Source organism: Protomyctophum parallelum, assembly GCF_964188405.1.
Source record: "Protomyctophum parallelum genome assembly, chromosome: 14".
Lineage (NCBI taxonomy): Eukaryota > Metazoa > Chordata > Actinopteri > Myctophiformes > Myctophidae > Protomyctophum > Protomyctophum parallelum.
Genome location: NC_139709.1, coordinates 36,211,677 through 36,230,774, shown reverse-complemented (window position 1 = coordinate 36,230,774; position 19,098 = coordinate 36,211,677). Strand labels below are relative to the sequence as shown.

Sequence of the window (19,098 nt, the reverse complement as noted above, 5' to 3'; positions counted from 1 at the left end):
ACATGATATAATGTCTGGTGATGGTTGATGTGGAGTTCCTTATTATGATCTGTCTGAGTCTGATGTAATGCTGTCACTGTCAGTATGACACACAGCTGCAGTGGGAACTCTTATGTCTGAGTCACAGCAAACTCAATGTATGGCTATGTCTTAGTCATAGTGGCATGTGTCAGTCACAGTCACCATGCCACATGTGGGTGTATCTGCATGTTTGAGAGATAGTAAACTCTATATATGGTTATGTCTGAGTCATAGTGAACTCTATATATGGTTATGTCTCAGTCATAGTGAACTCTATATATGGTTATGTCTGAGTCATAGTGAACTCTATATATGGTTATGTCTGAGTCATAGTGAACTCTATATATCGATGTAAACTCTATATATGGTTATATTTGAGTCATAGTAAACTCTATATGGTTATGTCTGAGTCATAGTGAACTCTATATATGGTTATGTCTGAGTCATAGTAAACTCTATATGATTGTGTTTGAGTCATAGTGAACTCTATATATGGTCATGACTGAGTCATAGTAACAGTAGCCCCATGGGCGGAGGACATGTTGTGTGGGGACATTCTAACCTGGTAGGACATGCTGTGTGGGGACATTCTAACCTAGGACATGTTGTGTGGGGACATTCTAACCTGGTAGGACATGTTGTGTGGGAACATCTCGGCGTAGTTGAGGAACACTCGTCTGATCTCCCCGCCGGCGGGCGCCATGGGGTCGCAGGGTTCAAGGGTCATGTGGGCGGTGCCAGCGGAGTCGACCTGCAGGTGCTCGGTGTGCTGGATGTGCATGTCAACCAGGAAGTCCAACTTCTTCTCCATGTCTTCTACCTGCAGGCAGGGGGCAGCAGAGACAACATGGGGGTTAAGATCCATCCATACTAAAGCACTGATTCTCATCCTGTGGGCGAAAGAACACTAAGAAATTGAATGATAATATAACATTAATATAAAAACATAAAATGTTAAAAATAAAAATTCTTTAAAGCCTTTGTGATTGTGATGCATTGTGATGCAGATAAATAGGAATACTGTGTTTAGTTCTATTGATTCCAAGCCAGAACACAATCGCTTACTGAAATAATGATGATCTGAAAATACCGAATGGGCCCACCCATGGATCCCACGTCCCGACCCACTGTTTAAATACCGAATGGGCCCACCCATGGATCCCACGTCCCGACCTACTGTTTAAATACCGAATGGGCCCACCCATGGGTCCGACGTCCCGACCCACTGTTTAAATACCGATTGGGCCCACCCATGGATCCGACGTCCCGACCCACTGTTTGGGAAAATCATTTGATACCTTTTTTTTTATATCTGGGACCCTGCTGCTTTACTGTTTATCTAACTCTGAGAGTGTACAAATGGAACGGAATGGACCCATAATATCACTGCCCAGCAGTTGCTTGTTCAATGACAGTCACAAACCTTGCTCTCCACTCGGACAAATCGTCCCATCATGCTTTGGTCTTCACTGTCTGGCATTGGGGCTTTGGCTAGATCAGACTCATTCCTGCAACACAACACTGTGGAGTTAGTACTATTTATTCATTTATTCATTCATACAATATGCGGATTGTATTGATTGATTGATTGATTGATTGATTGATTGATTGATTGATCATACCTGGGGGACTGATTAGATGGATAGGTGAAAGGTGGTTTCTGTGTTTTCTTGTTTTTGGGGGTCAGAGGAGGCCCCGGGGCCAGGATCATATCTATTCTGCAAAGACACAAACATCAACATGTTAAGCTCTTTGTAGAGTGGTTCAGAAAGAAGAACCACAGTTAACTTGTACATCAGAGGAGCCCCAGGGGTCCCTAGCAAAATGTGTTAATACTGCGTCACAATCATTGCAACACAAATCTTCTCTTCTGGGGGTCCCTGACACTAGATATCTTCAGACGGGGGTCGGCGGACAAATACATATCAATTTGGGGGTCCTCGACATGAAAGTATGAAACACTTACATTGATTTGTTCATGTGTAAAATAAACACACACTTCTCGATTAATGGTGAAAGTAGCAGATGATAACTGCTAAGTAGATGCTACCTGGTCTGGAGGTACTTGATTCGACAGAGCATGTCCAGGTGTCCGGCAGAGTACTGCTCGATGACGTCCTTGACGTCGTAAGGCCTCAGCGTCTCCTTGAAACGCTTCTTATTCAGCAGGAACGTCATGATCCTGCAGGAGGACACAGAGGAACGTTCAGCACAGGAAGATTAAAACATTGGTCAGAGTATAGTTTTGCATAGCCAGACGACTATATTCCACAATCTCCAAATGCTATACTCTGGAACAACTCGGCCAACTGTTTCCTATATTCGTTAATGGGTTTATCCAAGAATTTCCCATTTGGTGCATCCTTAGTTTACACAAGCTGGCCATTCATTGTCAATGGCATTCAATGTTTGTATAGGACAATGTTTGTGTTTACACAAACCCTCAAAGCTGGACATAGGAGGGGCTAGTGCCCCTCAAAAATGGCAAGTTTACCAGCTCACAACGCATTGTGAAGCACCGTGTTGTAAGCTTGTAGATCAGCTATTTGTGCTACTTCCGTGGGATAGTCCCATGCAATGATGAAGGGCACGTATTTATGAAAAGTGCCAACAAGATCACCGCTTTCTAACAGGATCAAGCTGGAGCTTCAAGCCCTTCTCTGTGGCTGTCAACACAGAGACACATGAGCTGAAGGCTTCATCCCACTAGACGAGCTGAAACGAAAGCCTACAGAGCTGCTGAGATCCCATTCAGACGCCTATTCAGAGCCCAGATAATGGCCCAGAAGGAAGCAACTCTTTCACAGGGTTGATCACTCATCTCCCAGGTCTTCATGCTGGATTAGGTTCCACCTTCCTTTATGTCGCAGGTGTGGCCATATAGCTTTGCTGTTCATTTGCTGGGGAGTCAGAGTCTGAGAACTGTGTTCTTGTTTGCATGTTTTTTTTTAGATTTAGATTTTTCAGAATGTGACAGTCTGTACAGCAAAATGAAATATCAGCTGTGCCGTCTCTTCAGACGGCAATGGAGTTACCGGGGGTTGAAAATGTAACAAAGTAGTGAAAACCCCTTCCAACGTGTTGTGGCTCATGTCACGTATCATGCCTATTACATTGGTACAGAGCCGTAAGTGATATTTGAGTTCCTAGGATGGAATACAAAGGAATACAAAGTTAGTGAGCCCTGAAACCACGCTGCATTGGTGAATGTAAACAAACAGACATTTGATAGGAAGTAGAACGCAAGTGGTTCTACACATGCGTGACTGGTCTATCTGGCAGTGTGTCACCACTACATATAGCCACCTGGAATGCACACTGCAGCGTTTCAATCACTGTTGCTGCACCCGGGGTCTGCGTCTAAACACAGAATAAAAAGAGAACGCATCAGGATTTTGCTGTTTTCTCTATAGACCATTGTTGTCTAAACGTGGCCTTAGTTCTGTGATCCTCAACCTTATGTGACCCCAAGCTTATTATGCATTAGGCCATGGACACCAATTCACTACCATTTTAAATTATTATTATACAGCAGGTTGTTTCGAGGAAGCAAGTTGATTGGTTGAAATGGGCATCTAGCCGTGCTTCAAACGAGCATGATTGAACACCTAATCAAAACATATCAAAACAAACAACAACTAAATAAATATCAGCTGTGCTGAGTCTCGCTGATCTCCCAGAGTGGAGCCGACTGCGTTGCTAGGCTAACGATTTTCTTGGAAGATTTTTGGTCGTAGTGGAAATTGAGTTGATGTGTTCTTTTAAGGATAACTGTTGTATAATTGCAATGTTACACCCAAGGGTCGTGCTTGCTGTCAGTAATGGCACTTCTGCGCTGCTACAGGAAAGAGCCGATAGGCGAGTTCCGTTAGCAGGCATAATTATGATCATGTGTGTGGGACCGCAATAGATATACACTGTAATTTATTTTACTGTGCAAATGGAACCAAAGGGTTCATTTGTACACTCTCAGAGATATAGAGTAATTTGGACCCTTGGTGGTCCCCGTACCTGAAGTTGATAACAGATAGCATCTTATTGTTAGATATAGATTATAGCATCTATATCTGGTATCCAAGTTTCTTTGAGACACTTAATAGTTTTGCTCTGTTGTCTTGTCACTTGATGACTAGTGTGCATTTAATTTTGCAATTGTAAGTCACTCTGAATGAGAGTGTGTGATAAATGCCTAAATGTTACATTTTGTTTTTTGTGTAGGCTACTACAATAATGCTGTTCCTTTATTGCAAGTGGCCGGGACACTAACTTTCTGTCCACTTATTGATTTTGCAGTAATAATTAGCAACAACTACTAATTGGTTTGTTCCACAGATTGGCAGAATCTATGGCGGTGCCTATCGATTGTGTTATTGATTTGCTGTTGGAAAAACAAAACAAATGCTTCTCTCCCCAAGAGCATGCTAGGACAAGTGTACATGGAGAGCAAGTGAACACAGCCCTCTGTCGTCCCACAGCAAGAGCTACTGGTGAGGCAACCTTGTGGAAACTACATCTCCCACAGTTCCTCAGAAGCAGGTCCAAGACAAACAAACAAGACACGCCATCTATGATTGCCGCTTTACCCTCGCATACAGTATCTGTGTGATGTAGGTGGCCGTCTCTTTGGGAGTCTGGACCTTTGAGTTTATTAATTCCAGTGGGAGAAGTGAATGTGAACACAGCTTCTGACCCATTCTTTAGCTCCATGCGGTCACTGAAATAAATAGTGCACCATGGACCCATGAACCTGCACAAATCAGCAGAAAATCTGCTTTGTTATCAACCTTTTTCTATCCCAGCAACACACTCAATATCTACTGTAGCATCATAGGACGTTTGTGAGATCTAATGTCAGGAGGCGATGCTCTATCATCAGTCCTACATGGTTATGTGAAGAAAAAACACATCTACAGTGCATGAAGGTATATGATGCAAATTTGAGAGCTTACTAATTTGATTTGGACACTCAAACTCATAGAATTTTGAACCTGTAGCCTGTAATCCACACACACGTTACTTGTATAGCACGCCGTTTTTCATCATTTTTGAGGATTTGAAAAAAAAAAAAAGAAAAAAGGATGGGTTAAAGCCCATAGTTTTTTGAATTTTTGAATATTTTTTTTATCCTCGTTTTTCATCATTTTGGACCATGGGCTATAGCCCATATCGTACGGCATACTATAGCACGCCGTTTTTCATCATTTTTGAGGATTTGAAAAAAAAAAAAAAAAACGATGGGTTATAGCCCATCGTTTTTAGATTTTTTTTTCAATCGTCGTTTTTCATCATTTTGGACCATGGGCTATAGCCCATATCGTACGGCATACTATAGCACGCCGTTTTTCATCATTTTTGAGGATTTGAAAAAAAATAAAAAATAAAAAAAACGATGGGTTATAGCCCATCGTTTTTTGAAAAAACAATTATCCTCGTTTTTCATCATTTTGGACCATATCGTACGGCATACTATAGCACGCCATTTTTCATCATTTTTGCCATTGAGCCCCATTGTAAATTTGAAAGCACTATATTTCTAAAACTATGAAACATTTCAAAGGTTGCTAGGTGTAAGTATGTAGGACTAGTAGCATGCCAACGTTTGTGCTATTGCCATAGAGAATGCATTGTGTTGCGGAGGATGAGAGGAATGCTCTCATCCTCCGCAACACCCATTCTCATACACCGCTATACACCGCGAGGATATGGTCTATAGCCCATATTGTACGGCATGCTATACTGTAGCACGCCGTTTTTCATCATTTTTGAGGATTTTAAAAAAATGAAAAAAACGATGGGTTATAGCCCATCGTTTTTTGAATAAAAAATAAAAAATGAAATCCTCGCTATAGCCCATATCGTACGGCATACTATAGCATGCCGTTTTTCATAATTTTTTAGGATTTGAAAAAACATAAAAAATTAAAAAAACAATGGGTTGTAGCCCATCGTTTAAAAATAAATAAATGTTATCCTCGTTTTTCATCATTTTGGACCATATCGTACGGCATACTATAGCACGCCGTTTTTCATCATTTTTGCCATTGAGCCCCATTGTAAATTTGAAAGCACTATATTTCTAAAACTATGAAACATTTCAAAGATTCCTTTTCAGTCAAACATGTCCACCGTAAGATGAACCTAAGTAGGCTAGAATGGGGTTGCTAGGTGTAAGTATGTAGGACTAGTAGCATGCCAAAGTTTGTGCTATTGCCATAGATAATGCATTGGGCGTTTAAGTTAAATAACTCATAAACTACAAAACATGAAAAAAAAGAAGTTCCAGCATGTGTCTCCACAGTAAGCTGGATAATAAAAGGTGTGAATGGAGTTTCTAGGTGAAAGTGACTTTTGACATGCCTATAGAGCTGCCATTGAGCCCCATGTTAAATGTCTCAAATTTGAAAGCACTATATTTCTAAAACTATGAAACTTTTCAAAGATTCCTTTTCAGGCAAACATGTCCACCGTAAGATGAACCTAAGTAGGCTAGAATGGGGTTGCTAGGTGTAAGTAATGGAGTTGGAACAACTGATGTTCAGGAGGCGGAGAAACACACCTTGACCATACCTTCACGCCATCCTCCGCCCTCCATGCCAATCTACCTGAGCCTACTTATACCCGCCCCAGACAACCCAGCATCCTCTATGCTTTTCGTATCCCGCCACCATCCCCATCACCACCTCAAGACCAGCAGCATCTCCACTGCTCCTTCTCCTCCATCTCTCCTCACCTCCTCCCTTCCTCACAGTTCCCACGGGGGATCACGCCTCCAAGCGTACCGCGGGCTTACCGCCACACGATCACGCCCTCCACGTGTACCGCGGGCTGACCGCCACACGACCCCCTCCCCAAAGACTTCAGGGTCGGCGACCCCCCCCGGAACCCATGCCCCGTTCTCCTCCTCATCATCACTCTCCTCCTCATCATTTCATTATCTCATTCAATAAAACCTTTAAACCTTCAATGGTGTGTTTCTTCCAACTAGTGAATGTAGGACTAGTAAGTAGTCTAATAGGATGTGTGTGTGTTCCACTTCTGACCACTAGTGGCATAAATGAGTAATGAGTATTTACTAGTGAGTAAATTAATGCATAATATGCAAATTAGTAATTAAATTCTTTACATTCCATAAATTATTTACATTCCATATATTCTTTACATTCCATAAATTCTTTACATTCCATAATCATAAATCATGTTGTATATCTCATAAATATCATAATTATAATTAACATAATCATAAATTCCATACATTCCTTAAATTCTTTACATACAGGATATCGTGTTTGGTGACCGTCTCTGTGACGTATATTTGCTGGCCTATCATTTTTTAAAGTATACGTGTAACTCTATAGCTAATATCACATATCTATATCATGTTTTGTTACACTATGATTGACAAGTCGCACCGTGAGTGTCATGGTTAACTGTGAATCCACGGTGTCATAAGCATCTAGCATTACCCAGAAGGCCATAGGGGGGTGCTTTAAACTCATTCACAACCGTGAGTGACAGGGTTGACGCTGGATCCACGGTGTAGCAGACGTATAGCATTACCCAGGATGCATCACGGATTCGTGACTGCCACAGCAGCGTTCCCCTATTTACATAACTATTCACAACCGGTAGTCAAAACACTGCGTCATAGTATCAATCACCAATCCTCCTCTCAGTACTGTAGTCTGAGTCTTTTGTCTGCTTCCCCCATTGAACTCAGAGCTATTATTATAGGGGTAGCTGTGAGTCTTCACACTTAGATATGCTACGGCAGTCTGTTAATATAAAATTATAAACTTAATTAAACTACAACTTTTTATTTTAAGTACTGTCTACATGGATCTAACTAGTAACTGTGATCAGATTGGCTAACAGATGTTAAAAACAAACACATTACCCAAGATGCATCATGGATTCGTGACTGCCACAGCAGCGTGCCCCCCATTTACATAACTATTCACAACCGGTAGTCACAACACCGCGTCATAGTATCAACCACCCAATCCTCCTCTCAGTACTGTAATCTGAGTCCTTTGTCTGCTTTGTCTGTCTGCTGTATTGTTGTATTGTTCTTTCTGCTTTGGCAATGTAAACGTATGTTTTCTCATGCCAATAAAGCCCTTTGAATTGAATTGAATTGAATTGTCTGCATCCCCCATCGAACTCAGAGCTATTATTATAGGGGTAGCTGTGAGTCTTCACACTTAGATATGCTCCGGCAGTCTGTTAATATAAAATTATAAACTTAATTAAACTACTACTTTTTATTTTAAGTAATGTCTACATAGATCTAACTAGTAACTGTGATCAGATTGGCTAACAAATGTCAAAAACAAACACATTACCCAGGATGCATCACGGATTCGTGACTGCCACAGCAGCGTGCCCCCCCATTTACATAACTATTCACAACCGGTAGTCACAACACCGCATCATAGTATCAACCCCCCAATCCTCCTCTCAGTACTGTAATCTGAGTCCTTTGTCTGCATCCCCCATCAAACTCAGAGCTATTATTATAGGGGTAGCTGTGAGTCTTCACACTTAGATATGCTACGGCAGTCTGTTAATATAAAATTATAAACTTAATTAAACTACTACTTTTTATTTTAAGTAATGTCTACATAGATCTAACTAGTAACTGTGATCAGATTGGCTAACAAATGTCAAAAACAAACACATTACCCAGGATGCATCACAGATTTGTGACTGCCACAGCAGCATGCCCCTCATTTACATAACTATTCGCAACCGGTAGTCACAACACCGCGTCATAGTATCAACCCCCCAATCCTCCTCTCAGTACTGTAATCTGAGTCCTTTGTCTGCATCCCCCATCGAACTCAGAGCTATTATTATAGGGGTAGCTGTGAGTCTTCACACTTAGATATGCTACGGCAGTCTGTTAATATAAAATTATAAACTTTATAAACTTAATTAAACTACTACTTTTTATTGTAAGTAATGTCTACATAGATCTAACTAGTAACTGTGATCAGATTGGCTAACAAATGTCAAAAACAAACACATAAGTTATGCCCATCAGTCCAAACCAATATAATCATACAAATACGAACACTGACGTCACAGAGACGGTCACCAAACACGATATCCTGTATGTAAAGAATTTAAGGAATGTATGGAATTTATGATTATGTTAATTATAATTATGATATTTATGAGATATACAATATGATTTATGATTATGGAATGTAAAACGATGGGTTATAGCAAATCATTTTTTTATTTTATTTTTATCCTCGTCTATCATCATTTTGGACCATATCGTACGGCATACTATAGCACGCCGTTTTTCATCTTTTTTGCCATTGAGCCCCATTGTAAATTTGAAAGCACTATATTTCTAAAACTATGAAACATTTCAAAGATTCCTTTTCAGACAAACATGTCCACCGTAAGATGAACCTAAGTAGGCTAGAATGGGGTTGCTAGGTGTAAGTATGTAGGACTAGTAGCATGCCAAAGTTTGTGCTATTGCCATAGAGAATGCATTGGGCGTTTAAGTTAAATAACTCATAAACTACAAAACATAAAAATAAAAAAAAGTTCCAGCATGTGTCACCACAGTAAGCTGAATAATAAAAAGTGTGAATGGAGTTTCTAGGTGAAAGTGACTTTTGACGTGCCTATAGAGCTGCCATTGAGCCCCATGTTAAATGTCTCAAATTTGAAAGCACTATATTTCTAAAACTATGAAACATTTCAAAGATTCCTTTTCAGGCAAACATGTCCACCGTAAGATGAACCTAAGTAGGATAGAATGGGGTTGCTAGGTGTAAGTATGTAGGACTAGTAGCATGCCAAAGTTTGTGCTATTGCCATAGAGAATGCATTGGGCGTTTAAGTTAAATAACTCATAAACTACAAAACATAAAAATAAAAAAAAGTTCCAGCATGTGTCACCACAGTAAGCTGAATAATAAAAAGTGTGAATGGAGTTTCTAGGTGAAAGTGACTTTTGACGTGCCTATAGAGCTGCCATTGAGCCCCATGTTAAATGTCTCAAATTTGAAAGCACTATATTTCTAAAACTATGAAACATTTCAAAGATTCCTTTTCAGGCAAACATGTCCACCGTAAGATGAACCTAAGTAGGCTAGAATGGGGTTGCTAGGTGTAAGTATGTAGGACTAGTAGCATGCCAAAGTTTGTGTTTTTGCCATAGAGAATGCATTGGGCGTTTAAGTTAAATAACTCATAAACTACAAAACATAAAAATAAAAATAAGTTCCAGCATGTGTCTCCACAGTAAGCTGAATAATAAAAAGTGTGAATGTAGTTTCTAGGTGAAAGTGACTTTTGATGTGCCTATAGAGCTGCCATTGAGCCCCATGTTAAATGTCTCAAATTTGAAAGCACTATATTTCTAAAACTATGAAACATTTCAAAGATTCCTTTTCAGGCAAACATGTCCACCGTAAGATGAACCTAAGTAGGCTAGAATGGGGTTGCTAGGTGTAAGTATGTAGTTACTAGTGCATGCCAAAGTTTGTGCTATTGCCATAGAGAATGCATTGGGCGTTTAAGTTAAATAACTCATAAACTACAAAACATAAAAAAAAAAAAAAGTTCCAGCATGTGTCTCCACAGTAAGCTGAATAATAAAAAGTGTGAATGGAGTTTCTAGGTGAAAGTGACTTTTGACGTGCCTATAGAGCTGCCATTGAGCCCCATGTTAAATGTTTCAAATTTGAAAGCACTATATTTCTAAAACTATGAAACATTTCAAAGTTTCCTTTTCAGGCAAACATGTCCACCGTAAGATGAACCTAAGTAGGCTAGAATGGGGTTGCTAGGTGTAAGTATGTAGGACTAGTAGCATGCCAAAGCTTGTGCTATTGCCATAGAGAATGCATTGGGCGTTTAAGTTGAATAACTCATAAACTACAAAACATAAAAATAAAAATAAAGTTCCAGCATGTGTCTCCACAGTAAGCTGAATAATAAAAAGTGTGAATGGAGTTTCTAGGTGAAAGTGACTTTTGACGTGCCTATAGAGCTGCCATTGAGCCCCATGTTAAATGTCTCAAATTTGAAAGCACTATATTTCTAAAACTATGAAACATTTCAAAGATTCCTTTTCAGGCAAACATGTCCACCGTAAGATGAACCTAAGTAGGCTAGAATGGGGTTGCTAGGTGTAAGTATGTAGTTACTAGTGCATGCCAAAGTTTGTGCTATTGCCATAGAGAATGCATTGGGCGTTTAAGTTAAATAACTCATAAACTACAAAACATAAAAATAAAAAAAGGTTCCAGCATGTGTCTCCACAGTAAGCTGAATAATAAAAAGTGTGAATGGAGTTTCTAGGTGAAAGTGACTTTTGACGTGCCTATAGAGCTGCCATTGAGCCCCATGTTAAATGTCTCAAATTTGAAAGCACTATATTTCTAAAACTATGAAACATTTCAAAGTTTCCTTTTCAGGCAAACATGTCCACCGTAAGATGAACCTAAGTAGGCTAGAATGGGGTTGCTAGGTGTAAGTATGTAGTTACTAGTGCATGCCAAAGTTTGTGCTATTGCCATAGAGAATGCATTGGGCGTTTAAGTTAAATAACTCATAAACTACAAAACATAAAAATAAAAATAAGTTCCAGCATGTGTCTCCACAGTAAGCTGAATAATAAAAAGTGTGAATGGAGTTTCTAGGTGAAAGTGACTTTTGACGTGCCTATAGAGCTGCCATTGAGCCCCATGTTAAATGTCTCAAATTTGAAAGCACTATATTTCTAAAACTATGAAACATTTCAAAGTTTCCTTTTCAGGCAAACATGTCCACCGTAAGATGAACCTAAGTAGGCTAGAATGGGGTTGCTAGGTGTAAGTATGTAGTTACTAGTGCATGCCAAAGTTTGTGCTATTGCCATAGAGAATGCATTGGGCGTTTAAGTTAAATAACTCATAAACTACAAAACATAAAAATAAAAAAAAGTTCCAGCATGTGTCTCCACAGTAAGCTGAATAATAAAAAGTGTGAATGGAGTTTCTAGGTGAAAGTGACTTTTGATGTGCCTATAGAGCTGCCATTGAGCCCCATGTTAAATGTCTCAAATTTGAAAGCACTATATTTCTAAAACTATGAAACATTTCAAAGATTCCTTTTCAGGCAAACATGTCCACCGTAAGATGAACCTAAGTAGGCTAGAATGGGGTTGCTAGGTGTAAGTATGTAGTTACTAGTGCATGCCAAAGTTTGTGCTATTGCCATAGAGAATGCATTGGGCGTTTAAGTTAAATAACTCATAAACTACAAAACATAAAAATAAAAAAAGGTTCCAGCATGTGTCTCCACAGTAAGCTGAATAATAAAAAGTGTGAATGGAGTTTCTAGGTGAAAGTGACTTTTGACGTGCCTATAGAGCTGCCATTGAGCCCCATGTTAAATGTCTCAAATCTGAAAGCACTATATTTCTAAAACTATGAAACATTTCAAAGTTTCCTTTTCAGGCAAACATGTCCACCGTAAGATGAACCTAAGTAGGCTAGAATGGGGTTGCTAGGTGTAAGTATGTAGTTACTAGTGCATGCCAAAGTTTGTGCTATTGCCATAGAGAATGCATTGGGCGTTTAAGTTAAATAACTCATAAACTACAAAACATAAAAATAAAAAAAAGTTCCAGCATGTGTCTCCACAGTAAGCTGAATAATAAAAAGTGTGAATGGAGTTTCTAGGTGAAAGTGACTTTTGACGTGCCTATAGAGCTGCCATTGAGCCCCATGTTAAATGTCTCAAATTTGAAAGCACTATATTTCTAAAAATATGAAACATTTCAAAGTTTCCTTTTCAGGCAAACATGTCCACCGTAAGATGAACCTAAGTAGGCTAAAATGGGGTTGCTAGGTGTAAGTATGTAGTTACTAGTGCATGCCAAAGTTTGTGCTATTGCCATAGAGAATGCATTGGGCGTTTAAGTTAAATAACTCATAAACTACAAAACATAAAAATTAAAAAAAGTTCCAGCATGTGTCTCCACAGTAAGCTGAATAATAAAAAGTGTGAATGGAGTTTCTAGGTGAAAGTGACTTTTGATGTGCCTATAGAGCTGCCATTGAGCCCCATGTTAAATGTCTCAAATTTGAAAGCACTATATTTCTAAAACTATGAAACATTTCAAAGATTCCTTTTCAGGCAAACATGTCCACCGTAAGATGAACCTAAGTAGGCTAGAATGGGGTTGCTAGGTGTAAGTATGTAGTTACTAGTGCATGCCAAAGTTTGTGCTATTGCCATAGAGAATGCATTGGGCGTTTAAGTTAAATAACTCATAAACTACAAAACATAAAAATAAAAATAAGTTCCAGCATGTGTCTCCACAGTAAGCTGAATAATAAAAAGTGTGAATGTAGTTTCTAGGTGAAAGTGACTTTTGATGTGCCTATAGAGCTGCCATTGAGCCCCATGTTAAATGTCTCAAATTTGAAAGCACTATATTTCTAAAACTATGAAACATTTCAAAGATTCCTTTTCAGGCAAACATGTCCACCGTAAGATGAACCTAAGTAGGCTAGAATGGGGTTGCTAGGTGTAAGTATGTAGTTACTAGTGCATGCCAAAGTTTGTGCTATTGCCATAGAGAATGCATTGGGCGTTTAAGTTAAATAACTCATAAACTACAAAACATAAAAAAAAAAAAAAGTTCCAGCATGTGTCTCCACAGTAAGCTGAATAATAAAAAGTGTGAATGGAGTTTCTAGGTGAAAGTGACTTTTGACGTGCCTATAGAGCTGCCATTGAGCCCCATGTTAAATGTTTCAAATTTGAAAGCACTATATTTCTAAAACTATGAAACATTTCAAAGTTTCCTTTTCAGGCAAACATGTCCACCGTAAGATGAACCTAAGTAGGCTAGAATGGGGTTGCTAGGTGTAAGTATGTAGGACTAGTAGCATGCCAAAGCTTGTGCTATTGCCATAGAGAATGCATTGGGCGTTTAAGTTGAATAACTCATAAACTACAAAACATAAAAATAAAAATAAAGTTCCAGCATGTGTCTCCACAGTAAGCTGAATAATAAAAAGTGTGAATGGAGTTTCTAGGTGAAAGTGACTTTTGACGTGCCTATAGAGCTGCCATTGAGCCCCATGTTAAATGTCTCAAATTTGAAAGCACTATATTTCTAAAACTATGAAACATTTCAAAGATTCCTTTTCAGGCAAACATGTCCACCGTAAGATGAACCTAAGTAGGCTAGAATGGGGTTGCTAGGTGTAAGTATGTAGTTACTAGTGCATGCCAAAGTTTGTGCTATTGCCATAGAGAATGCATTGGGCGTTTAAGTTAAATAACTCATAAACTACAAAACATAAAAATAAAAAAAGGTTCCAGCATGTGTCTCCACAGTAAGCTGAATAATAAAAAGTGTGAATGGAGTTTCTAGGTGAAAGTGACTTTTGACGTGCCTATAGAGCTGCCATTGAGCCCCATGTTAAATGTCTCAAATTTGAAAGCACTATATTTCTAAAACTATGAAACATTTCAAAGATTCCTTTTCAGGCAAACATGTCCACCGTAAGATGAACCTAAGTAGGCTAGAATGGGGTTGCTAGGTGTAAGTATGTAGTTACTAGTGCATGCCAAAGTTTGTGCTATTGCCATAGAGAATGCATTGGGCGTTTAAGTTAAATAACTCATAAACTACAAAACATAAAAATAAAAAAAGGTTCCAGCATGTGTCTCCACAGTAAGCTGAATAATAAAAAGTGTGAATGGAGTTTCTAGGTGAAAGTGACTTTTGACGTGCCTATAGAGCTGCCATTGAGCCCCATGTTAAATGTCTCAAATTTGAAAGCACTATATTTCTAAAACTATGAAACATTTCAAAGTTTCCTTTTCAGGCAAACATGTCCACCGTAAGATGAACCTAAGTAGGCTAGAATGGGGTTGCTAGGTGTAAGTATGTAGTTACTAGTGCATGCCAAAGTTTGTGCTATTGCCATAGAGAATGCATTGGGCGTTTAAGTTAAATAACTCATAAACTACAAAACATAAAAATAAAAATAAGTTCCAGCATGTGTCTCCACAGTAAGCTGAATAATAAAAAGTGTGAATGGAGTTTCTAGGTGAAAGTGACTTTTGACGTGCCTATAGAGCTGCCATTGAGCCCCATGTTAAATGTCTCAAATTTGAAAGCACTATATTTCTAAAACTATGAAACATTTCAAAGTTTCCTTTTCAGGCAAACATGTCCACCGTAAGATGAACCTAAGTAGGCTAGAATGGGGTTGCTAGGTGTAAGTATGTAGTTACTAGTGCATGCCAAAGTTTGTGCTATTGCCATAGAGAATGCATTGGGCGTTTAAGTTAAATAACTCATAAACTACAAAACATAAAAATAAAAAAAAGTTCCAGCATGTGTCTCCACAGTAAGCTGAATAATAAAAAGTGTGAATGGAGTTTCTAGGTGAAAGTGACTTTTGATGTGCCTATAGAGCTGCCATTGAGCCCCATGTTAAATGTCTCAAATTTGAAAGCACTATATTTCTAAAACTATGAAACATTTCAAAGATTCCTTTTCAGGCAAACATGTCCACCGTAAGATGAACCTAAGTAGGCTAGAATGGGGTTGCTAGGTGTAAGTATGTAGTTACTAGTGCATGCCAAAGTTTGTGCTATTGCCATAGAGAATGCATTGGGCGTTTAAGTTAAATAACTCATAAACTACAAAACATAAAAATAAAAAAAGGTTCCAGCATGTGTCTCCACAGTAAGCTGAATAATAAAAAGTGTGAATGGAGTTTCTAGGTGAAAGTGACTTTTGACGTGCCTATAGAGCTGCCATTGAGCCCCATGTTAAATGTCTCAAATTTGAAAGCACTATATTTCTAAAACTATGAAACATTTCAAAGTTTCCTTTTCAGGCAAACATGTCCACCGTAAGATGAACCTAAGTAGGCTAGAATGGGGTTGCTAGGTGTAAGTATGTAGTTACTAGTGCATGCCAAAGTTTGTGCTATTGCCATAGAGAATGCATTGGGCGTTTAAGTTAAATAACTCATAAACTACAAAACATAAAAATAAAAAAAAGTTCCAGCATGTGTCTCCACAGTAAGCTGAATAATAAAAAGTGTGAATGGAGTTTCTAGGTGAAAGTGACTTTTGACGTGCCTATAGAGCTGCCATTGAGCCCCATGTTAAATGTCTCAAATTTGAAAGCACTATATTTCTAAAAATATGAAACATTTCAAAGTTTCCTTTTCAGGCAAACATGTCCACCGTAAGATGAACCTAAGTAGGCTAAAATGGGGTTGCTAGGTGTAAGTATGTAGTTACTAGTGCATGCCAAAGTTTGTGCTATTGCCATAGAGAATGCATTGGGCGTTTAAGTTAAATAACTCATAAACTACAAAACATAAAAATTAAAAAAAGTTCCAGCATGTGTCTCCACAGTAAGCTGAATAATAAAAAGTGTGAATGGAGTTTCTAGGTGAAAGTGACTTTTGATGTGCCTATAGAGCTGCCATTGAGCCCCATGTTAAATGTCTCAAATTTGAAAGCACTATATTTCTAAAACTATGAAACATTTCAAAGATTCCTTTTCAGGCAAACATGTCCACCGTAAGATGAACCTAAGTAGGCTAGAATGGGGTTGCTAGGTGTAAGTATGTAGTTACTAGTGCATGCCAAAGTTTGTGCTATTGCCATAGAGAATGCATTGGGCGTTTAAGTTAAATAACTCATAAACTACAAAACATAAAAATAAAAATAAGTTCCAGCATGTGTCTCCACAGTAAGCTGAATAATAAAAAGTGTGAATGTAGTTTCTAGGTGAAAGTGACTTTTGATGTGCCTATAGAGCTGCCATTGAGCCCCATGTTAAATGTCTCAAATTTGAAAGCACTATATTTCTAAAACTATGAAACATTTCAAAGATTCCTTTTCAGGCAAACATGTCCACCGTAAGATGAACCTAAGTAGGCTAGAATGGGGTTGCTAGGTGTAAGTATGTAGTTACTAGTGCATGCCAAAGTTTGTGCTATTGCCATAGAGAATGCATTGGGCGTTTAAGTTAAATAACTCATAAACTACAAAACATAAAAAAAAAAAAAAGTTCCAGCATGTGTCTCCACAGTAAGCTGAATAATAAAAAGTGTGAATGGAGTTTCTAGGTGAAAGTGACTTTTGACGTGCCTATAGAGCTGCCATTGAGCCCCATGTTAAATGTTTCAAATTTGAAAGCACTATATTTCTAAAACTATGAAACATTTCAAAGTTTCCTTTTCAGGCAAACATGTCCACCGTAAGATGAACCTAAGTAGGCTAGAATGGGGTTGCTAGGTGTAAGTATGTAGGACTAGTAGCATGCCAAAGCTTGTGCTATTGCCATAGAGAATGCATTGGGCGTTTAAGTTGAATAACTCATAAACTACAAAACATAAAAATAAAAATAAAGTTCCAGCATGTGTCTCCACAGTAAGCTGAATAATAAAAAGTGTGAATGGAGTTTCTAGGTGAAAGTGACTTTTGACGTGCCTATAGAGCTGCCATTGAGCCCCATGTTAAATGTCTCAAATTTGAAAGCACTATATTTCTAAAACTATGAAACATTTCAAAGATTCCTTTTCAGGCAAACATGTCCACCGTAAGATGAACCTAAGTAGGCTAGAATGGGGTTGCTAGGTGTAAGTATGTAGTTACTAGTGCATGCCAAAGTTTGTGCTATTGCCATAGAGAATGCATTGGGCGTTTAAGTTAAATAACTCATAAACTACAAAACATAAAAATAAAAAAAGGTTCCAGCATGTGTCTCCACAGTAAGCTGAATAATAAAAAGTGTGAATGGAGTTTCTAGGTGAAAGTGACTTTTGACGTGCCTATAGAGCTGCCATTGAGCCCCATGTTAAATGTCTCAAATTTGAAAGCACTATATTTCTAAAACTATGAAACATTTCAAAGTTTCCTTTTCAGGCAAACATGTCCACCGTAAGATGAACCTAAGTAGGCTAGAATGGGGTTGCTAGGTGTAAGTATGTAGTTACTAGTGCATGCCAAAGTTTGTGCTATTGCCATAGAGAATGCATTGGGCGTTTAAGTTAAATAACTCATAAACTACAAAACATAAAAATAAAAATAAGTTCCAGCATGTGTCTCCACAGTAAGCTGAATAATAAAAAGTGTGAATGGAGTTTCTAGGTGAAAGTGACTTTTGACGTGCCTATAGAGCTGCCATTGAGCCCCATGTTAAATGTCTCAAATTTGAAAGCACTATATTTCTAAAACTATGAAACATTTCAAAGTTTCCTTTTCAGGCAAACATGTCCACCGTAAGATGAACCTAAGTAGGCTAGAATGGGGTTGCTAGGTGTAAGTATGTAGTTACTAGTGCATGCCAAAGTTTGTGCTATTGCCATAGAGAATGCATTGGGCGTTTAAGTTAAATAACTCATAAACTACAAAACATAAAAATAAAAAAAGTTCCAGCATGTGTCTCCACAGTAAGCTGAATAATAAAAAGTGTGAATGGAGTTTCTAGGTGAAAGTGACTTTTGATGTGCCTATAGAGCTGCCATTGAGCCCCATGTTAAATGTCTCAAATTTGAAAGCACTATATTTCTAAAACTATGAAACATTTCAAAGATTCCTTTTCAGGCAAACATGTCCACCGTAAGATGAACCTAAGTAGGCTAGAATGGGGTTGCTAGGTGTAAGTATGTAGTTACTAGTGCATGCCAAAGTTTGTGCTATTGCCATAGAGAATGCATTGGGCGTTTAAGTTAAATAACTCATAAACTACAAAACATAAAAATAAAAAAAAGTTCCAGCATGTGTCTCCACAGTAAGCTGAATAATAAAAAGTGTGAATGGAGTTTCTAGGTGAAAGTGACTTTTGACGTGCCTATAGAGCTGCCATTGAGCCCCATGTTAAATGTCTCAAATTTGAAAGCACTATATTTCTAAAACTATGAAACATTTCAAAGTTTCCTTTTCAGGCAAACATGTCCACCGTAAGATGAACCTAAGTAGGCTAGAATGGGGTTGCTAGGTGTAAGTATGTAGTTACTAGTGCATGCCAAAGTTTGTGCTATTGCCATAGAGAATGCATTGGGCGTTTAAGTTAAA

At 38.4% G+C, this 19,098-nt stretch overlaps 2 protein-coding genes across 2 annotated transcripts in view; both read right to left on the bottom strand.

The window, feature by feature from the left end:
* The window catches only part of LOC310871284 (tripartite motif-containing protein 16-like), a gene marked incomplete at both ends in the record, with an annotated part of 503,649 nt that overhangs the window by 169,146 nt on the left and 315,405 nt on the right, over positions 1 to 19,098 (bottom strand). The window lies entirely within an intron of this gene.
* The window catches only part of kcnq3 (potassium voltage-gated channel, KQT-like subfamily, member 3), a gene marked incomplete at both ends in the record, with an annotated part of 186,677 nt that overhangs the window by 2,785 nt on the left and 164,794 nt on the right, over positions 1 to 19,098 (bottom strand). The window contains 4 exon segments of the mRNA XM_083781773.1: positions 647 to 835; positions 1,442 to 1,529; positions 1,644 to 1,739; positions 2,072 to 2,203. Of these exon segments, the coding sequence (XP_083637899.1) occupies positions 647 to 835; positions 1,442 to 1,529; positions 1,644 to 1,739; positions 2,072 to 2,203 (505 nt within the window).